Genomic DNA, 20,598 nt, shown 5'->3' with positions numbered 1-20,598 from the left:
CAGCTCAACTCTTATTGAGCCCCAGTGGGTTGTGTAGATTCATAGCAGTCATAGTAAGAGGGGGGGGGCTTGGGGGCCAATTGGAAACGATGGTTTGGGTCGACCTCAACCAAATGCCTGGTGGAGGAGCTCCCTTTTGCAGGCCCTGTGGAACTGTTTAGGTTCTGTCAGGGCCCTGATCTCTTCTGGGAGCTCGTTCCACCAGGTGGGGGCCAGAATGGAAAAAGCTCTGGCCCTGGTTGAGATCAAGCGGGCTTCCTTGGGGCCACAGACCACTAGGAGGTTGGAGGTAGTAGAGTGCAAGGCTCTTTGAGGAGTGTAGGCAGAGAGGCGATCCCTCAGGTATACTGGGCCTTAAAGGTGATAACCAAAACCTTAAGCCTGATCCAGAATTTTGTGGGGTGGGGGGAGGTAAAATGTTAGTGAAGGCTTGGGAAGTCTTAAGATGCTGATTTGAGAAGCTCTTTGTGAGCAATTCAAGATGTTCAAAAACGGCAGATTGTACCAAAGTGTACTGGCATAATGAAGCAATTGCTACCTTCTTTTTGACAATAGCAGGTATTCAAATCAATCTCTAGCTCCACAGCACTACTATTTACTTTTATCAGAATCAGAACCAAATAATTTTTCCAGCATGTCTCCATTCAAGAGAAAAGTGGTCTTTGCTTCTTTGTCCCACTATGTTATTGTGCAATACAGATGTTTCCTCTCCCCACACACACTGGGAATGTACACCTGGATTAAACCCTGGGATCTCAGGGGGGGTTTGCACTCATTAAATAGATGCAGAGTGCTTTTTGAATGCCACCCCTTATGGAATCATGAATCTTGATACTTTTAAAAATGAATCTCATTCCTGATTTGGAGGTCATATTCATCTATGATTAGATGCATAGGTGTATAAATGGAGAAGTATGCATGAGCAGGTGTGGGACCATTAAAACATGGAGAAAGGGGAATGGTTGCCTGGATTGACTGACATGCGGAAGAGAGTCGCATATAAAGTGCATTGTTCTCTTCCACCATTCACAGTGGTGCTTGTGGAGGGTAAGAAGTGTGAAAAGGCATCAGACAAGAGCAAAATAGCAAAAAGGTGAGGAGGGGCTGGGAGAAGTATGATAAATAAAATAATATTTAGCGCTACGCCATTCAGCTGGCGTAACACTATTTTTATCAATGTGCAGAAATGCCCTCAATTTGTATGGAGAGGAGTGAGGGTCACAGGCAAACACAGGAACAAGCCAAGTTTTACATTCAGGTTTAATGATGGTTTGACATAATGTCTGAAGGAAAGCCTCAATACACTTCTTCCATTTCACACTGGAGCAGCAGAGCTATATTTTGAACTTTTAATAACATTACTGTATTGTTATAGCAGTTTCTTTAACAGGATGGAAGGGTAGGGCTGCCAGATCCAAGTTGGGAAACTCCTGGAGATATGGAACCTGGGTAGGACAGGGGCCTCCATGGGGTACAGTGCCCTACAGTCCACCCTCCAAAGCAGCATTTTCATCCTTTTTACCACGGAGGAGACCCTGAAATAATTTTTCAGACTTTGAGGAACCCCAGAAGTGATGTTAGCTGGCCACGGCTCCCTGCCACACCCCCTGGAAGTGCCATGTCACCAGAAGTAACATCAGCATCCCACATGAAAGGAAGGCAGGGGATGGAAACACCACCTCCACTAGGGATGCCAGCCTCCTGGTGGAACCTGGGGATCTCCTGGGATGATAGCTACTGAGCTCTGTAGTCTGGAGATGGGCTGTGTCTGCATCCCATGCCTGCCTTTTCACACTGCACTTGAGGAAGAGGTCTGTGGAACTCCCAAGCTAGCCGGTGGGGTTGTAGGTTTTAGTTTGTGGAGCAATCATAACCCTCTCCACATTTGACAGAGAAGAACTGTGGGTTCTTGAATTGTGCATCGCTCTACCCCCCCCCCCCCCAACAGCGTCTCCTTCTCCCTTAAACACCCCCTTCCCGTTTTCTGGCCGTCTGAGTGCTGCTGACAGGGGGACGAGCCACACAGCGGCCTGGCCGGGCTCCTGAGCGCGAGCGAGGGCGCGCGCATCCTCCCCGCCCCCACCCGCTCCCCTCGCGCGGCGCGTCCCTCCTTCTCTTCACGCCCGCCAGAGCCGCCCGTCAGTCGGCGATTGGCAGGTCTTGGGCCGGGCAGCGGGGCGTCCTATTGGCCTTGGCTTCCCCGACCTCGTGCGGGCTTCCCAAATCCCCCTGGGCTGCAGGGAGGAGGAAGCGGGAAGCGGCGGCTCGCGCTTGGCCAGAGCCCACCGGCTGCTCCAGCGGTTCTCCTCCCAGTGGCGCGTCAGCTGCCGCCGCCGCCGCCTTTCGCATCGCCGTGTCGTGGGGCAACTTTTCTAACGGGTCCGCCTCTCTCCGGCGCGGCTGAGGCTGGCGCTGGCGGCTCCCGGGTTGCGCGTCTGCCAGAGATGCTGCCGCCGCTGCCGCTGCTGCTGGGCTGAGAGCGGCGGAGGCTGAAGCGGCCGCCCTCGAGGTGCGCAGGAGTCCGGCAGCCCTCCGCGCCCCCGGCGCCCCCCATGGGCTTCTCTCCCGGAGACGCTGGGCAGGCTTGAGCGCGCCAGCGAGGGAGCCGCCTCCGCCGCCCATGGAGCCCCCGCAGGGGCCCGGCGCTCTCTAGCTGGAGCGGCGAGTGAGCCGCGGAGCGCCCGAGCCCTCCTGCGCGCGGCCAGCAACATGCTACCTGCCTCGGCGCCGACGAGGAGGCCCTTCGCTCCTGCCGCACGGCGCCTTCCCTCCCGCGCCACCCTTGTGAGGAGCCTGCCCGGAGGCAAGCGCCGGGGCCCCTGCCGAGGGCAAGCCGCCGCCGCCGCCGCTCCTTAGGCATCGCCCGCTTTCCCACGGAGACGGTCCCGGGAGGCCGGGGCCCAGGCAGGTCTCCCGGCGGCTCTTCCTTCTCCCCCCTCCCCTGCCCCGGCCCCCAACGGACAAGAGACGACGTGCCCTCCCCCGGGGTTACTATGCAATTGCGACTGGTCTCTTGCTTCCTTATCGTGTGGAACTTGATGGAGTCCGTTGGCAGCCAGCAGCAGCAGCAGCAGCAGCACCCTTTCAGAGTCCGGCGGCAGGGAAGAAGTAAGTGCGCCTTCGCTTCGCCCGCGGGACAGAGGCAGTCGCTGACGGGGGGGGGGGGAGACGCCCCGCCGAGAGGTCCAGGGAGGGCTCCAGGGGGACCCCCTGCCAAGAAACGGGGGGGGCGCCACTAGGGCCACTCCTCCCCCCCTCCCGGAGTTCGGGAAGGCGGGTCCGCCGAGCTCAGCGGGGCTCGACCCCCAAAGAAGGAAGGTCAGACTTTTCTGTCCCGTAAACATGTGCGGGGCCAAAGAAAGATCACGCGGAAACGTCCTGGGGGTGCCCTCTCTCCTGCCAAAGGCTACAAACGGAGCAGTAATGGTTAAGATCGCTTAAGATGCGATAGGAATAGCATTGTCCCACACCCCTGCAGATCCCGCGAAGTTCCTTCCTTCGGTTCCCGGGATGCGCGGCGGGATCCAGCCAGGGGCTCCGACCTTCGGTTGGCCGAGTGTGGTCCGGCCCCGACTGACCTTCGGATTGGCTGGGTTGTACCCAGTACGGGAAGGAGGCAAGAGGTGTTTCCCGGGGGCCGCAGCGTTTGCACCAAGCCCTGCCCAAAGCGGAGACCACCAGGGGTTGTTGGCCCTGGCCTCCGGCTCTTTTTAATCCTCCCCAAGTGGAGAATTCTTTTCTTTACAGCCCCTCAGACCCATGTATCGTGGCTAGAAGGAGCGAAAGCCCAGGCTGCAAGAGCCCAGCGTATCTCTAGGCAGGGATCAGCTGATGATTCCCGTTGAAGTCCCATGAACGCCAAGGGTCTGAGTGCTGTTCCGATTTAAAGTGATCGAGGCGGGTAGCCGAATGGGTCTGCAGTAGCAGGAGAGTGTGGGCTGTGCACAGGAAAGCTTACGCCTTGCTTAAGACTTAGGTGGTCTGAAAAGTGCCACTGGACCCAAACTTTGTTCAGGTTAAAGTGAGATTTTAGATGTGCTTTGACGTCGGCTGGCGCTATCCTTGTTTAGTCATGTTCGAAATGAGAGTTAAGCCCTGTTCTTCCTCAGGAAGTTCAGAGGAATTTGTGAGTCCCAGGTGGTCTGCATCAGTGCAGATCCGCGGGCTTTGACTTCTTGGTGTGATCTGATGCGCAATCTAAACCGATCGGGTTTGTCGTGTATTTATTTATTTATTATATTTATATATACCGCCCTCCCTTGAGGCTCAGGGCGATTTACATAAAACTTAGTGGTACAGATAACTCAGTAGCTATAAACTCAGTAAAAGTACAGTAAATAACAAAAGAACAATATGATAGAACAGTAGAACAATGAACAATAATTCAAAGTACAGCATACTGACGCTCATGGGTTGGACGAATCAGGCGGTGATTTTCATGGGAAGGAGGTATGAGGCAATCCCACACAGATAGACAAACTGTAGTAGACCTTAGGTGCGTTCACTATTTAATGAGACCCGATTGGGGTGGGGGGGCTAAGCCTCGAAGCAGGGGGTGGGAGTTCGACCCCCTTATGGCACGGGTTCTATTCAGCCCTGGAGTGGGGGGGGGGGGGGTCCTGTTCAGTTCTTTAAGGAGGGAAGGACCGAGTTCGAGCGCTCTGCGCAGTTGTGCTTCCAGGCTTAACACACGCGACCCTCTTCGGATCCTGGACAATGGCAGGTTTTCTCACCAAAATCTCCTTCCCCCGCCCTGCCTCTAAGGTATCCTTTCCGAGATAGCCTATCTCCGCATGGGGATATTTCTCGGGTATCCCACCCCCTCGCCGCCCTCTAGGCTTCCTTTTGCACTTTGTACTTTGTGAAAAGAGTACTGTTTATTTACCTCTCGCTTGACAGCTCCGTCCTGATACAGAGAGGGAAATGTCCGAACACACAGCAGCCTGTATTCCATCAAAAAAAGTACACTGGGTTATTTCCTAGGTTTTGCCCGGCCTTCCCTTTCCGCACCTTGGCACGCGTTCCCCTTGAAAGCTTTCTTTGTACTATTGGCCTCGGGAAAACAAGGTTTGATTCACCGAAGGTGCACTGAAAATACAGCTTTTGCGTTGTGTATGTGAAGGAGAGGGCTCTCTGGACATCCCAGAGCCCCCAATATGGCCGAGGAAGTGGAGCGAGAAGGGCTATGGCAGCCCCCGATTTATTGCCCTTGGCGACGGAACCGGTCGCATTTTACAGAGCTTCCCATCTCGTCTTTCACTTCGGTAGCCGAGCAGACGTATCCCCCAAAGAGGAGCCCTCCCTCTTCTGAAGTGCCCAACTACGGTGGCCAGAGCCTCCCAGTGGGAAGAGGATGGACCCTCCACGCCACCGCCGCATATTTATTATTTGATCTGTATCTCGCCATTCCCCCCCCAAAGGGCTCATCCTCCTCCCCACCCCCACCCCCCGCGGCTCCGTCGGCATCGACCTAGCTCTGCGCGCTGCCTCCTTCTCCCACGTGCCATGCGTGCGCGCTTGTGAAAGAGAGGGAGACGGATCACAAACCTGTCGATCGCTTGATGACAAGGGGCGATGTGCAGAGGCGAGCGAGTGACCACAGAGTCACAAGTGTAGCATAGAAGACTGCCAGACATCAGGCAGGTGTATAGACATGACGTTTCGTACCTGCTTAAGAATCGCCATCCTGGCATGGCTTCTGTCTCTGTACGACAAGCCGACAGCGCTGAAAGACCACGAGGTTCCTCCACAACAGTCCCTTGCGTCGCTGTTTTGTCTGGAAGGATTGATCCTGTGGGGAAGTGGGGTGAAAGAGATTTGTAGATGTTCAAGGGAGTTTGTCTGTCTCTAGCTTCCTTTCTCTCTCTCCCCCCCCCCCCCGTTTCCGATCGCTTGCCTTGAAGCTCCAGTGCCGTGAGAGGTGCGACCCCTGGCGTCCGCCACTGTAATACATACTACCTTCCTTGTTGCAGGTGCGTGTTTCTTTTTTTACCTGGATCGCGTGCTCAGGACTCACTGATGTGGGAAAATACAGGAGACAGGGCAACTGATTCACCGGCACGTGTTGCAAAAGTGCATTTCATTTAGTCCCAATCCGAAATTTTGCCATTGACTTCAAAAGGAACAATCTTGGCCCATAAAGTTGTATTTGAAGAGAGTAGTTGACAATAGGGATAATAAAAAGTGTGGAGATCAGGTGACAAAGTGCAGATCTTTGAATAGTTCTTATCCTACCTAAAAACAATCAGACAATGTAAATAAAGCAAAATATTAACTTCAAAAGCAAATTCATGCCTCACTTGATTTCTGAGAACCTTGGGTTCATTTTGTCATTCACTTCATGTATCATATGAAGTGAGCTACTGCCCATGAATCCTTATGTTTCAGTACATTTGTAAGCTTTTAAGGTGTCACAAGTCTCTTTTTTTGTTTGGGGCTGATTCAAACTATTTTGGGGTTAAGGCTGATAAATTATATCCATTGCTAGCTGAATTACTCACCTTTAGATCTATTCCCTATCCACTGAAATTAAGCACAGGTATAGAACTCAGTGTTGATTTACTGAATTGTACATAGCACACAGAATGACAAATTGTTTAGTTTTATTAATGCTATTTAAGATTAACACATTACACTGTTTAGTCTTTCCAAGGGGTACTCACTTCCTCAGAGTGTAGACCTACAAAGATAATGCCCAAATATGGCATTCAGTTTGTTACAAATATGTATCATTTTTCAAGAAAAATTCGAGGGTTTTGCTGGATACTCTGTACCTGCAGATATTCTCCCACTGTGAATACACAGAAAAGATTGTGCGGCATATATTTACCATACATACAAAAATGTATTAGAATCTTAAAGGAAAATTTCCCCTCCGTTTCATGTACTTGAATTCACAAAGACTATTGCAATCACTAAGTAGTAGACATTGTAGAAATTATGGCAATCCACAGCACAGATGTCAGCATGGATTTCTCTTTGTATTTTCTTCTAACATTTTGGAATGCAAAATAACTAAATAGGAGTACAATCATTCCTATGCAGTGAATCCCAAGTTTATGGGTTGAAGTGCAGAGTGTATCAAAAGATTGTTTCATTTGATTACAGTCTGTCAGTCTCAGTTTCATGGGTGGAATGGAGGACCATGAAGAGGAAGGAAAGAAGTGATCATCCCTTTGACCTTACATTCCATTTGTTTCATTCTCTCCCTCTCCCTGTCTCTCTCTCTGTCTCTCTCTCCAACATATATCTTCTATAATTATTACTCTCGTCTTCAACACCTCTAGCTTTTCCCACTATTGGACCCTGTACCTTCATTGCTACTACCAAGAGCCAAACCTCTTTCTTTCTTTTCTTGATGGTGAGGGAGAGGAGCCAGGCAGGGAGCCTCTTTCTTTTCTTGGAGGGGAAGGGGAGAAGATCGAAAAAGGCAGAGGAGGGAGGAAAAAATCCAGGACCGACAGAAGTTGAGAGAAATTAGGGGCTTCTCCTTTAAGGCAAATTTGTCACATGACCAGGTGTGGCCTATCAGAGGTTCTCTACCATGGAGCTTGGTTTCCCAATCCAGATATTGAGCATTAAAAGCACTCCAAGATATCGCACAATAAAGATAGGGTCACTCCGGATCAATCCTTCTTGCTGCAGAAGGAAAATTTAAATCGGCCAAAATGCAAACGGAAATCGTATTCTGTGTAGAGGGCAGGGACTGAATCGATCTGGGGTTGGAATAAAATCTCCGTGCAGTTTACACCCTGGTATTTGTGGTGGTTATGGCTGGATAGCCAAATCAGTATCTTGGCTTTCACGATTTCCCCCCTCCTTTCTTTCCCCCCCCCTTGGGTCTTTTCATTGTTTTATATTCAATGACACTTGAATGACCTTTTGTTGGTTTCCTGCTAGGGGTGGTTTGTGACTCATAAGAGGAACCCTACTGTGTTTACTCCCCCCTCCCCAAAAGATTTATAACTCTCACACCAACACACACCTATCTGCCAAGTTTGATTTTAGAGTTGGCGAGTGACTGCTCTCTCTCCCATAGATCAAACTCCTTTTCCGTTTCCCTCAACAAGGTGGATGGTAGAGCACAAATGCAGGGTCCAAATCAAATGAGGGGTAGGGTGCGCATGAGGGGCACACATTCCAGAGTGGGGAGGCCCATCTCTTCTGTTATGATTCAGGGACTCATCCTAATAGCCAAATAGCCTAATTCGGGTTCTTTTGCCTAGCCCCCAATTAATCACACTGAGAGAAAAAAGTTTTTTAATATTTTTACTGCAGAAGAAATATAGACACAGGGGAGTTTGCAAATATGTGCAGAGAACAATAGGATTACATAGTGTTAAATAACCTTTCTTTGGAGGCTGGGAAAGATGATGCTCTTGCAGGATGAGCCAATAGCCCGGGGTGTCTAACCTCCCCACTCCACCTCCCTGGAACACCCTACAGCCCTTATACCAACCTTTCAGGAACTGCTGACAGGTCCAAAAAGCTGTTTGCATGCTTCCCCCCTCCCAACCTCCAGTTGTTTACATAAACAATACTGACACACACTTCCTTCATTTCTCTAGCCCTGAGATAAGGACTGTCTCAGCTATAACATAAACTTTGATTTTGTGAGAGAGCTTATAAAAAACTACATTTCAGAGAGGAGCAGGCCATTTTCTCTGCCTGATAAGAACCAAAGACTTGAACCAGGATAGACCAGTATGTAAAATTATACCCAATACCTAATAACTGTATGATCAATCAGAAGGCTGTTCCCGGCTGGCATTGCCAGCAGTTCAAATAAAGGTACCTGTGAGGAGGGAGATAACCTTCCTCTGGGATACAAGATGTTCTTTTTGCACACTCAGGGGATGGACAAAGCACACACCTTGAGAAACATTGCTACGATTATAGAGGACAGCTTGAAAGAGAGGCTGGGCAATGGGGAGGTGAACTGGGGCTACGTCATCACAGATGCGGGTACAAACATGTTGTCTGCTGTTTCAAATGTCAGGATGGAAGCATTGTGTGTGTGGCTCACTCCTGCACCAGAACCCTCCGGTTAGCCTTCCAAACAGATGCCCCTGAAGGCAATATGGCCTCAACTTTCCACAGTCTCCTTGCCCAGCTATCACTTGTTTCCCAGCAGTTCCCCATGGTGAGCACCTCCTTGGGACTAACCACAGATGGGGCCTCCACTAGAGGTGCTGCATATTATGGCAAGTGCCAACCCACCTGGGTGGGTGGATATGGATAACATTGGCAGGTGGCCGTGGTGATCCAGACGGAGTCTAACACTTAGTGATCTTCCCGATGACCACAATCCAGGTGGGATTAACAGTGGGGAGTAGAACCACTGCTGTGTTAAGGGGCAGTGCTCCCTCCCACGGAATCCAGAGTGCACCACAGAAGGCTTTTGATGGGAAGAATATCCTTCCCTACTCAATACTCCCAATGGAGAAAAAGGTCTACATTGGTTGTGTTCAAGTTAGAATGTCAGGACAGGAGAGTGGAGCTGGAAGCTGCAATGGTACATTTGGCCACAAACATCCATGGGGATTAAACTTCTGGAGATACTGCATGGAGGGGCAGTGGAAGTGGTGGGGTGGTGTTAGGGTTGAGCTGTGGCTGGCTCCTCCCACAGAAGAAGGACGCCAAAAACATACCCGCCACCCAGAGAGGGTCAGGCATCCCTGCCTTTGCTTGGCTACCCTAAGGTGCAGAAAGAGGGCCAGTCAAATCACCAATCAGGAAAAATTAAACTTTGATGTGCTGGCTATCCCAGTTCTTCTTTTATTCAAACAATTTTCTATGTATTATCCAATTATAGATGAAATAAAATATAAATCATATTTTAATTGATATATTGTATCTTTTATGTTGGAAAATAAGGTGAACTCAAAAATAGCCAATAAGGTAAATATAAAAATAGCCAAAACGGGGTCCAGATATATTCAATACTTCAGTATCCTGTTTTCAACCGTATCTTCTTTGGTAGATACAATGCAATCATTATATATACAAATCAATAATTAATTTATAATTATTTATAATTTATAATCTAACTAGATCATTGAATATAACATGGAAATTCCACCTACTCTTAAGTCAACGTTCAATTTCATACTCTTCAATTATCTCTACAAAAATAAAATATGAGCAAATGGTGAACCACATCTACTACTAGTTGCAATAGTGATATTTCTAAGTCAGAATTGTTCCATTTCAAAGTTACAAATCACATCTTGCCATATACAGCGTCCCGAAGCCTCACAATTTCAAGGAGGATTCTCTCACTGCTCACAGGCAAAGATTCCCCAACTCTCCCCCATAGATTAAGACATTAACAAAGGCACTAAATGACATATGCATCCACATTTAACAATTTAAAGAGACAGCATCACAAGTGACATGAGAGGTCCCAGATAGTATTCAAGTCATTTGGTCCCAAGGTATCCAAAGAAAAAATATAAAAGTTTTCCCATTGGAACAGCAATTTTGATGTTGAAGAAGTGTAGATCCTCCAGATCATATGACTTGAGGATGCTTTATATGTTGAATGTGATCTGTAACTTTGAAATATCACTTTGAAATGTAATAATCACAGATGTAGAAATAGCAAGTTGATGGAGAAACACCTGCATTGCATCTCAGGATTCTCTCACACACATATAAAGAGCAAAAACATGGCACTTTAATGTTTTGTGTAAAAATTATGTTTGTTATCAGCACATTCAATAATTCAACAGAATTTACTGAAAGGAATGTTAACAACATGATATTTGATTCCTATCAGCTCTGACTGTCAGAGGGAGGAAAACCATCCAGGTTGTTTGCAGCAGGTCTCCCCATACCACCTCCTCCCTCACCCACACAGACACTTAGCAACAGTAACATTTCTTGAATGCTTCAACCAATACCACCATCTGCAAATATTTTATGACTTTTAGTGCTTTTTGTTCATGACATTGTCATAATTCATCCTTACAATTTTCCTGCATAAATGCAATGGAAAATACCAGTGCCTTCCTCAAGGTATAAGTAGCATAGCAAGCATGTTGGAGTCCATAGCCATCCTAACAACACTCCAACTCAAGCAGACAATGATGCCCCTCCCTGTGAGAGGGATACTCAGAGGCAGCCAATCAGTGGCCCCTGATCCAACCACTGTCCCTCAATGCCATTCCCTCTGCCATGGAGATCCAGTAGACAGGAAGGGAATATCTAGCAACAGTGCAACCGCAACAGAGGCACATGTCCCAAGCACATCCCACCCAGTCCATAGGAGACAGACACCCATATGACAGGATGCCCATCTCTTCTCCATCAAGGGTCTTCACCCCCAGCCAAACTGAGGAGACAGCCTGATCTGTCTATAGCACACCATGCATCTGAGTAAGTCAGACTTGGTGTTCAGAAGGCAGCCTAAGCAGGATTTTTTAGGGGCAGGGCTCGAGCTGGTGACTCAGCAAAATGGCAGGGACTGCAGTGGAGGTGGTTGTTATTGTTATTATCATCATATTATGCTCCCATAATACCAATATCACTTTAAAATGGGGGAAGTAGCTTCCAGTTTGCTGCTTGGACACTGGATGTTGACGACATTGTGCAAAACGCCAAAAATATGGTGTCTGCAAAAGGTTAGCATTACTCTTTATTTTCCGGGTGCAGAAAGAGCATGAGTTTTACCAGCACAAAGTTTAGAAGGCAGGAACACCGAACCAATTTCCAGTTTCCTTCTTCTTAAACAAACGAGGAATGACTCATCTTCACTAAAAAACTAGTTCCCTTCTTAACTGAGTAAGGATCACTTCTTTTTACTAGAAGATATTTCCCTTTTTGGCTTCTTAATCCACTCAATTTCTTAGCCTTCTTCCCACTCTACACTCAGTATTTAACTGTCTCTTCTTCAACTGGCATTCCTTAACTGACTCTCTCAACAGAATTACAGTATTTGCTGGCGTATAAGACTACTTCCCCCCCCTGAAAAACATGCCTCCAAGTGGGGGGGTCGTCCTATACACCGGGTGCACTTCAGTTGGGATAGACATAGCTGCCCATAGTGGCCTCCTGATGCCCATAGTGGCCTCCCGATGCCCACCCACCTCATTCTACATACCATCCAGTATTGCGTGGTATCCAGCGCGGCCGTGGCAGGTCATCAGCATGGATGCGGCGAGCATCAGCAGCGAGACAGGGGTGACAGCATTTTCGGCGTGAAGGGCCCGTTCGGCTTGGCGGGAAGCAGTGGCGCTCCGGCCCACCTCTTGTCTATGCAGAGCTCGCACATGAGCACTTGCTCACTAGTGCCGGTCACAGGGAGATGCAGGGGTGGGCCAGAGGCGCTGCGGTTGCGCTGCGGCTGTACAATGGTGACAATGACAGGTACTGTAATGCGGTGGTCCCCGACCACCGGGCAGTGGCCCGGTGCCGGCTCGGCAAGCTTCTTACTGTGGGAGGGGGGGAGAGGGAAGCAGGGCTGTGCACACGCAGTGCACATGCACACACACACACGCACACACACTCAATGAGACTTGCTGCTAAGTAAACATAGGATGATGCTATACACCGATTTACTTACTGGCAGCAAGCAAACACCCATCTTTGCCTTCATTGATTTGAGGAATGGGAGAAAAGGGGGGAAATAGCATCAGTGATAACAGAAATTCCCCCAAACTCGATGGTAACGGTCTCAGAGAATGAAGGATTCTAAACTACCACCTGGAAGTGATGACTAATTCCCTATATATCGGCCCAGAAATGACTGCAGACCTTCTGAGACACTCCAGGAACTTACCCAGGTTTATTCTCTAAAACCCTACCCTCCCCAGATACCACTCCAAATATTTCCAACAATTGCTCATGCAGGGCTGGCAGTACTAATATTTTAAAATATTTTATGTTGCATTCATCATTTGTACTATGCTGGCATCTTTACTGTCTAGGTTTGTGATTAAAATAACCTTTATTTTGGAGCAGTCTTCCTGAAAGTGTGTACCAGGCCACCTCCTTGCTGATCTCTCACAAGGCTCATAAGACTTGGTTACTTTAGAGAGCTTTTTGTTACAATTTGATGATAGACAAAAAATGGACTTCTGGTCAGTCAAATATGTTTCCTTTGCCTTGGATCTTTTGATTTTTATGGAAGTTGATTAGGACTCTGGACTTACAATAACTGTGTTGATTTTCTATCTTGTAGCTGTATATTTGGAGGTTGAACATGGGCATTTTTAAGTTTTGTAAACATTGGCCTATACTTGAACACAAATGAAGCAGCCATTTATCAACTAATATCTCTAGGTCAATCAAGATTAATATTGTCAAAGGTCTTTCACATCACCTGCTACCTGATACATTGTTTTATCTGAAGATGTTGGGGACTGAATTTAGGATCTTCTATTCCTCAAGCAGATGCTTTAGTACTGAGCCACTTTTCCTCCTAGATTACCATATTTGTTTCTAAACTATTAAATATCATTAACCTTTGAGAAGGGTAGGTTAAACAAGCAATCCAACAGGCTTCTTAGTGTGCTCCATAAGACTTGGTGATATGGATGGTGTAGAGATACCAATCCCAAGGTAGTACCTGGAGGATTCAATGGAATTATAGCTCATATCCAAACTGGAGAGATCAGTCCTCTGGAGAAAGTAGCTAATTTGGAAAGTGGACTTCACTGAGGTCCTTCCCCACCCCAGATCCCACCCATTCCTGGTCTACCCCCAGAGTCTTCAGTTATTTCCCAACCCAGGGTTAGCTACCTTAATGGCTTTACTTGTGGTCAGATCGCTTTTGTGCAGTATGTTGCCACAATTACAACAGGAGATAAAGCAGTGGTTCTCAACCTTCCTGATGCCGCGACCCTTTAATACAGTTCCTCATATTGTAGTTACTCCCAACCATAAAATTATGCAAGTGTTCTTTCACAGAAATTAAGCCGAAACTGACCAACGGCATGAAGATCCATTGTTCATGATTGTATATAAATTGTTTTTCCCCCAGGGTTTCTCAGTTCAGTTCTGCCTCTTGTCCTACCATGCCAATCTCGCTCTTTTCTGCTGCTCCAGACAGATGAACGCTCCATCTTGATCTACCCCGCACGGCTGTTGTGTGGATAGCACCTCCCCGGCCAAACTGCTTGCCCGGCCATGACCCCTGTGAAAGGGTTGTTCGACTCCCAAAGGGGTCCCAAACCCCAGGTTGAAAACCACTGAGATAAAGGCTTAGGGGCTTTCCGCATTCGTCCAAAATAGCACAATGGTTACTAATTGAAATCACTACGGTTTTGCCGTTATGCACAATGTCATTGACAATCTGCCACACATCTGAAACCGATCCGCAAAAAGCGCTTCGTTGTAGCGCTTTCAGGGAAATCCCAAAACGTGGATTCACCCTCCGGAAAGCGCTACACTCCTGCAACCAATCTGCAACACTAGCGGGAAAGTTCTGTGCGTTACCATTGTTGTGGTTTCTACAAAGTCCCTCTCCTTGGCTCTCTCCTCTGATCTTCCGGCGAAGCAATCGCCATTTTTTTTTCTCCGAGCGAGCGGAGATCAATGCACCAGCAAGCCTCCGTTTAGCCAGTGAGGCTTCCCCGTCTGCAGTCCCTCTGTTTACAGTCACTAAGCACAAGCAACAGAGAAGCCCGTTTGCAGATTTATTTTCCCTTTATTTTTCACACTGTTTTCGGCTGAAAATCGCGCCCGTGAGGGGGGGGGATTTTTTTTTCCACTCAGGGGGAGCGTGGCAACAATGAAACGGCAGCTCAAACACCACCTGCTAACTGGATGGGTCTCTCCGTAGCAACGAATCAACGCAGATTCATTGCAACTGGTGTTTTTTATTTTTTTTTAACCTTTCTTAAAGGGAAAGGGGCTGTTTGGGAGCATGCTAACGGCCGCCCATTGGCTGCTTGACGGCCAGGGGCGGGACGAGCTTGGCAATAGCGCTTCCTGGCTAGCGATTTTTGCTGAGACCGGAAGCCTGTGGGAAACGATAGAAATGCAACTGGATTCCACTACAAAGGCAGGTATGCATAACGACGAATTCCACTATTTTAAATGGCGATTTTTCGTTCAGCAAACAATTTGCTACATGGATCCCGATGCGGAAAGCCCCCAAGTTTTCCTTATATCTGAACAGTCATCAAATATATTGAGGTTGTCATTTAGGTCTAGGATGCTTTCTCTTAAATATAAAAAAATATGAGTATTTGAACTCCAGGATGTAAGACAGTACGGGTATGTTCCTGTTCTTATTTTTTCTGTGTTGTGGGCAAATAAATGAATACCATGACTGCAGGAAAACTGCTTCACAAATCCAGTTCAACAGATGAAGCTTTCATATTACCTCTTCAAGAACATTGCTTCACAGGCGAGGTACCTCATACTTTGAGCTCCAGGTTATCAAGTGTTGAACAATTAAGCAATGTAAAAGCAAACATTATGCATGCAGTTGTGAATCAGCCCACGGTGAAGTTAGATTCAGTTTAAAATGGCAAATCGGGCAAAATCAACATTTGAAAAAATAGACACAATACAATCAAACTTAAATTTTATTGAGTTCAGTTGGTAAACCCACTGAAATCATTTTGGGGGATAAAAGCTTGATTTTGCCTGGATTAGGCCATAAGCCAGTAAACTATTGACAGTAAAACTTAAGGGCCATTTCGCACGGGGATCTTTGTTGCAAATTGGTCACTGAATGAAAAATCGCCATTTAAAATAGTGGAATTTGTCGTTTTGCACACCTGGCTTTGTAGTGGAATCAGTTGCGTTTTTTAGCGTTTCCCACAGGCTTCCGGTCTCGGCAGAAATCGCTAGAAAGGAAGCGCTATTGCCAAGCTCGTCCCACCCCTGGCCGTCAAGCAGCCAATGGGCAGCCGTTAGCATGCTCCCAAACAGCCCCTTTCCCTTTAAGAAAGGTTTTTAAAAAAAAAACAGACCCATAGCAACGAATCGTTGCTACGGAGAGACCCATCCAGCTGCCTAATGTGAGCTGTCGTTTGATTGTATGATCGTTTGCACGCTGCCTCGAGTGATAAAAAAAATTCCCCCCCCCCTTCTCACGGGCTCGATTTTCGGCTGAATTTATGTGTAAAAAATAAAGGGACTTTATTTCAGCAAACGGGCTTTTAAGTGGTTTGTGCTTAGTGACTAAAGGTGAAGGACTGAAGCCAGGGAAGCCTCTAAACAGAAAGAGGCTCGCCGGTGCGTTTATCCCCGCTCGCTCGGAGAAAAAAAAATGGCGATCGCTTCGCCGGAAGTTTGGAGGAGAGAGCCAGGGGGAGGGACTTTGAAGAACCAGCAACAATGGTAACGCACAGGTCTTTAGCGCTAGTGTTGCAGATTGGTTGCAGGAGTGTATCGCTATCCGGAGGGTGAATCCACTTTTCTGGATTCCCCTGAAAGCGCCACAACGAAGCGCTTTTGGCGGGTCGGTTTCAGGATTGTTGCAGATTGTCTACGACGTCGTGGGTTATGGCAAATTAGTAGCGTTTCCAATTAGCAACCATTGTGCTATTTTGAAGCCGTGCGAAATGGCCCTAAGAAATAACCTTTTGAATCACTGATACCCCACACTTCAATACATATTTGGACACATCGGATGCATCAAAAGTTAATCTACATAATAACTCAACAAATTCTAATTTTGATCCTGAAACAAGAAAGGAAATACCCCAAGAGCCAGAGGGAAGCAGCTGCAGGGGCATCTGCTGTTTTTACTGATCCATGGGACTCTCCCTAACATTTTTTACCATTTTTAAGACAACCTTTTTTTTTCCTTCTGCAATAAATATATCCTCCATGTTGTAAATAAATACCCTACAAACATCATAAAGTTAATGCAGAAAAATAAATCTCCACTACCTAATGTCAGGTCAGAAGTATAAATCTAATATAATATGCCAGGTCAGAAGAGAAGAATACTTTCATGGAAAAATAGCAAGCACCTTCCAGTTCAGAGCTCTATTTTTTTTTACCCCTCTAAAACTATGCTGTTGCCAATAAGATGATTCGAACGGTATCCATTTAGAATTTCCAAAACAAATTAAACATGGTGAGTAGAATTAATTTATAAAACGCTCCAAGGTTTATTTTGGCAAAATACCTTTAGGTAGTGAGACTTTTCTCTCATTTGCTTTCTCTCAGATATACATGCATATACTTTCTCCAATTTATCATAGAAGAGAACCGCATTGTTTAGTTATTATATAGTAAGAAAAGAAGAAAATATTTGAATTATCTTTGTAGTTAATGGACTTTAGTTTTATTATTATGCAAAGCTCTCATTTCTAATACAATAGAATTTTCTTAAAACCGAACTCCAGCCATAAATGTTAATTTCAGGGAGCTCTGTAATAACACTTATATAGCACTGTAAAGTAGGTTACTATTATTGGCCTCAGATAATACCAAAAAATAGGTGGAGGGTCCCAGGGCTAAAAAATAAAAACTTATATAAAACTACCTAGTGAGTTCATGGCTGAGAGGACTGTAGTTCAACAGTTAGGAGAGGCACACCAAAAACTAGCAGAATAGAGGAAGAGACAATCCCAGTGTACCCACAAATATAAACAAGAATAATTCACAATCATAATATTATAATGAAACTTCAAAGCAGTCATGGAACAAATATATAATACCAAAACCTCCCGCCCCACTTATTCCTTTTCAAAACTCCAGTTCAAAAAATGCGTAGAAGACACAGACTTGATGGGTGCTAGTTGAAATCCCCTTTTCCCTGAGATGATTATAACGGTTTTGGCCATTTGTCATAAATTGTTCTATTATTTGCCAACTATAGATATGTTTCTAACTTGTCTTTTAGGAAAGGTTTTTGAAGGGGTGGCGGCAAACTATTCCAGGGGTATTCGGATGGTACATCAGCCATTGACACTTGGCTTTTGGTCTGGACAGGGGACAGAGATATCTTTGGTAAAGGTAAAGGTATCCCCTGTGCAAGCACCGAGTCATGTCTGACCCTTGGGGTGACGCCCTCTAGCGTTTTCATGGCAGACTCAATATGGGGTGGTTTGCCAGTGCCTTCCCCAGTCATTACCGTTTACCCCCCAGCAAGCTGGGTACTCATTTTACCGACCTCGGAAGGATGGAAGGCTGAGTCAACCTTGAGCCGGCTGCTGGGATTGAACCCCCAGCCTCATGGGCAAAGCTGTCAGACGGCTGCCTTACCACTCTGCGCCACAAGAGGTTCTTTATCTTTGGTACAGATGGACAAAGCAATTCAACCCTGTGGCTGTTTTAGATTATGAGTTTTAAATCCTTTTTGGCAAATCAAACTCAAAAGATAGCTGCAGATGATATGGGGTCAGTCTTGATATTTGACTTTTTTTTTTTTTTTTGCAAAGTTTGGTGTTTTCACATTTTGAGACCCCTTAATCAGATTTCCTGTAACTTTTGAGTTGTCATTTAGGTCCTGATGACACTCAACTATATATAATGTTAAATAAGCCTCTACATACGGTTATCTGTGTTCTGGACCAATGCTTGAATGCTGTGGTAGAGTGACTAAGGGAGAATAAGGTGAAATTGAAGTCAGATACTTCAGAGGTGACAGTGGTCAGGAATGGAGTAGAGTTTTGCTTTCAGGTATCAATGAAGTAAAACTTTGAAAGATTTTATGAAGAAATTAGGTATGTTACTATATCCTGTTGGAGAAGCAGGTAAATATGGCATTGACAACAAAAATGCATTTTTTCCTAGCTGCATAAACTTTGGACATTTTTCTTATGTTCAACATTGGACAATAGTACAGTACCCTAGAGAATTAGGTGTTGCAGTGTAGTCTATATGGATTTGCCACTGAAGATTATTCAGAATCTTCAGCTGGTAAAAAATACTGTTTGCTATTGAGGGTAACTATCAGGAGCATAGATCCTTCTACAATTTTTTCACTGGCTGATGGTTTGTTTCTGGTCCATTTCAAGGTGCTGGTGCTTACCTTTAAAGTTCTTCTGGAACTCACAAAACATATAAACTGACTCCTCTTGTGTGTATCCATGCGGTAACTCCATGTTTTCCAAAGAGGTCTTCTTGCCATTCCCCTTCCTGGCTATGTTGCAATTGGTGGTTTCCTGAACATGAGCTTTTTCATTTTCTTTGACATGATTTTGACAAAGCCTCTCAGAAGAGGTCAGGAAAACCCCAACTTTGATGACATTCCAGAGGAGTTGTAAGACTCAGTTATTTAGGAAGGCATTTGGGGCTAAGTAATATTTCGTGAACGCCTGACACATAGGAAGTACTAGTTTCACTGAATGGCAACACTGTCATGTTGTTATTCTTGAATGCTTGTACTTATAAGATTTTGTTATTTTATTGTTTTAAATATTAGTACTCATCATGAGTAATGGTTGTGCTTGGAGAAGGGTGTATGTAAAAGTGCTTCAAATATAATAAATAGGAGTTAAGAGGTACTAAATAATATTACCAGTCTGATTTTGTTGTTGTTAGATGCGAAGTCGTGTCCGACCCATCATGACCCCATGGATCCTCCAGGCCTTCCTGTCCTCTACCATTCCCTGGAGTCCAATTAAGTTTGTACCTACTGCTTCAGTGACTCCATCCAGCCACCTCATTCTTTGTCGTCCCCTTCTTCTTTTGCCCTCGATCGCTCCCAGCATTAGGCTCTTCTCCAGGGAGTCCTTCCTTCTCATGAGGTGGCCAAAGTATTTGAGTTTCATCTTCAGGATCTGGCCTTCTAAGGAGCAGTCAGGGCTGATCTCCTCTAGGACTGACCGATTTGTTCGCCTTGCAGTCCAAGGGACTCGCAAAAGTCTTCTCCAGCACCAGAGTTCAGAAGCCTCAATTCTCTGACGCTCGGCCTTCCTTATGGTCCAACGTTTGCAGCTATACATTGCAACTGGGAATACCATAGCCTTGACTAAACGCACTTTTGTTGGCAGGGTGATGTCTCTGTTTTTTAGGATGCTGTCTAGATTTGCCATAACTTTCCTCCCCAGGAGCAAGCGTCTTTTAATTTCTTTGCTGCAGTCCCCATCTGCAGTGATCTTGGAGCCCAGGAAAATAAAATCTGTCACTATCTCCATTTCTTCCCCTTCTATTTGCCAGGAATTGAGAGGGCCTGATGCCTGATACCATGAACTTTGTTTTCTTGATGTTGAGTTTCAAGCCAACTTTTGCACTCTCCTCCTTCACCCGCATCAACAGGCTCTTTAGTTCCTCTTCACTTTCTGCCATTAGAGTGGTATCATCTGCATATCTGAGGTTGCTGATATTTCTCCCTGCAATCTTGATCCCAATTTGTGACTCCTCTAATCCCGCCTTTCTCATGATGTGCTCTGCATACAAGTTAAATAGGCAAGGCGACAGTATACAGCCTTGCCGAACTCCTTTCTCAATTTTGAACCAATCAGTGATTCCATGGTCAATTCTCACTGTTGCTTCTTGACCTGCATATAAGTTTCTCAAGAGACAAATAAGATGCTCTGGTATTCCCATCTCTTTAAGAACTTGCCACAATTTGTTGTGCTGCACACAATCAAAGGCTTTAGCATAGTCAATGGAGCAGACGTAGATGTTCTTCTGGAACTCCCTAGCTTTCTCCATGATCCTCCCAAGGGAGAGGGAGGTAGG

At 46.3% G+C, this 20,598-nt stretch overlaps 1 protein-coding gene across 1 annotated transcript in view; it reads left to right on the top strand.

Moving 5' to 3' along the window:
• The first annotated feature begins 2,128 nt into the window (after positions 1 to 2,128).
• RSPO3 (R-spondin 3) overlaps positions 2,129 to 20,598 on the top strand; it is a 65,797-nt gene continuing 47,327 nt past the window's right edge. The window contains exon 1 of the mRNA XM_077300059.1: positions 2,129 to 3,108. Coding sequence (XP_077156174.1) covers positions 2,994 to 3,108 — 115 coding nt within the window. The 5' untranslated portion in view covers positions 2,129 to 2,993. The remainder of the gene's footprint in view (positions 3,109 to 20,598) is intronic.

Source organism: Paroedura picta, chromosome 1 (assembly GCF_049243985.1).
Source record: "Paroedura picta isolate Pp20150507F chromosome 1, Ppicta_v3.0, whole genome shotgun sequence".
In the NCBI taxonomy this organism is placed as follows: domain Eukaryota; kingdom Metazoa; phylum Chordata; class Lepidosauria; order Squamata; family Gekkonidae; genus Paroedura; species Paroedura picta.
This window is presented reverse-complemented; position numbering and strand designations above follow the sequence as displayed.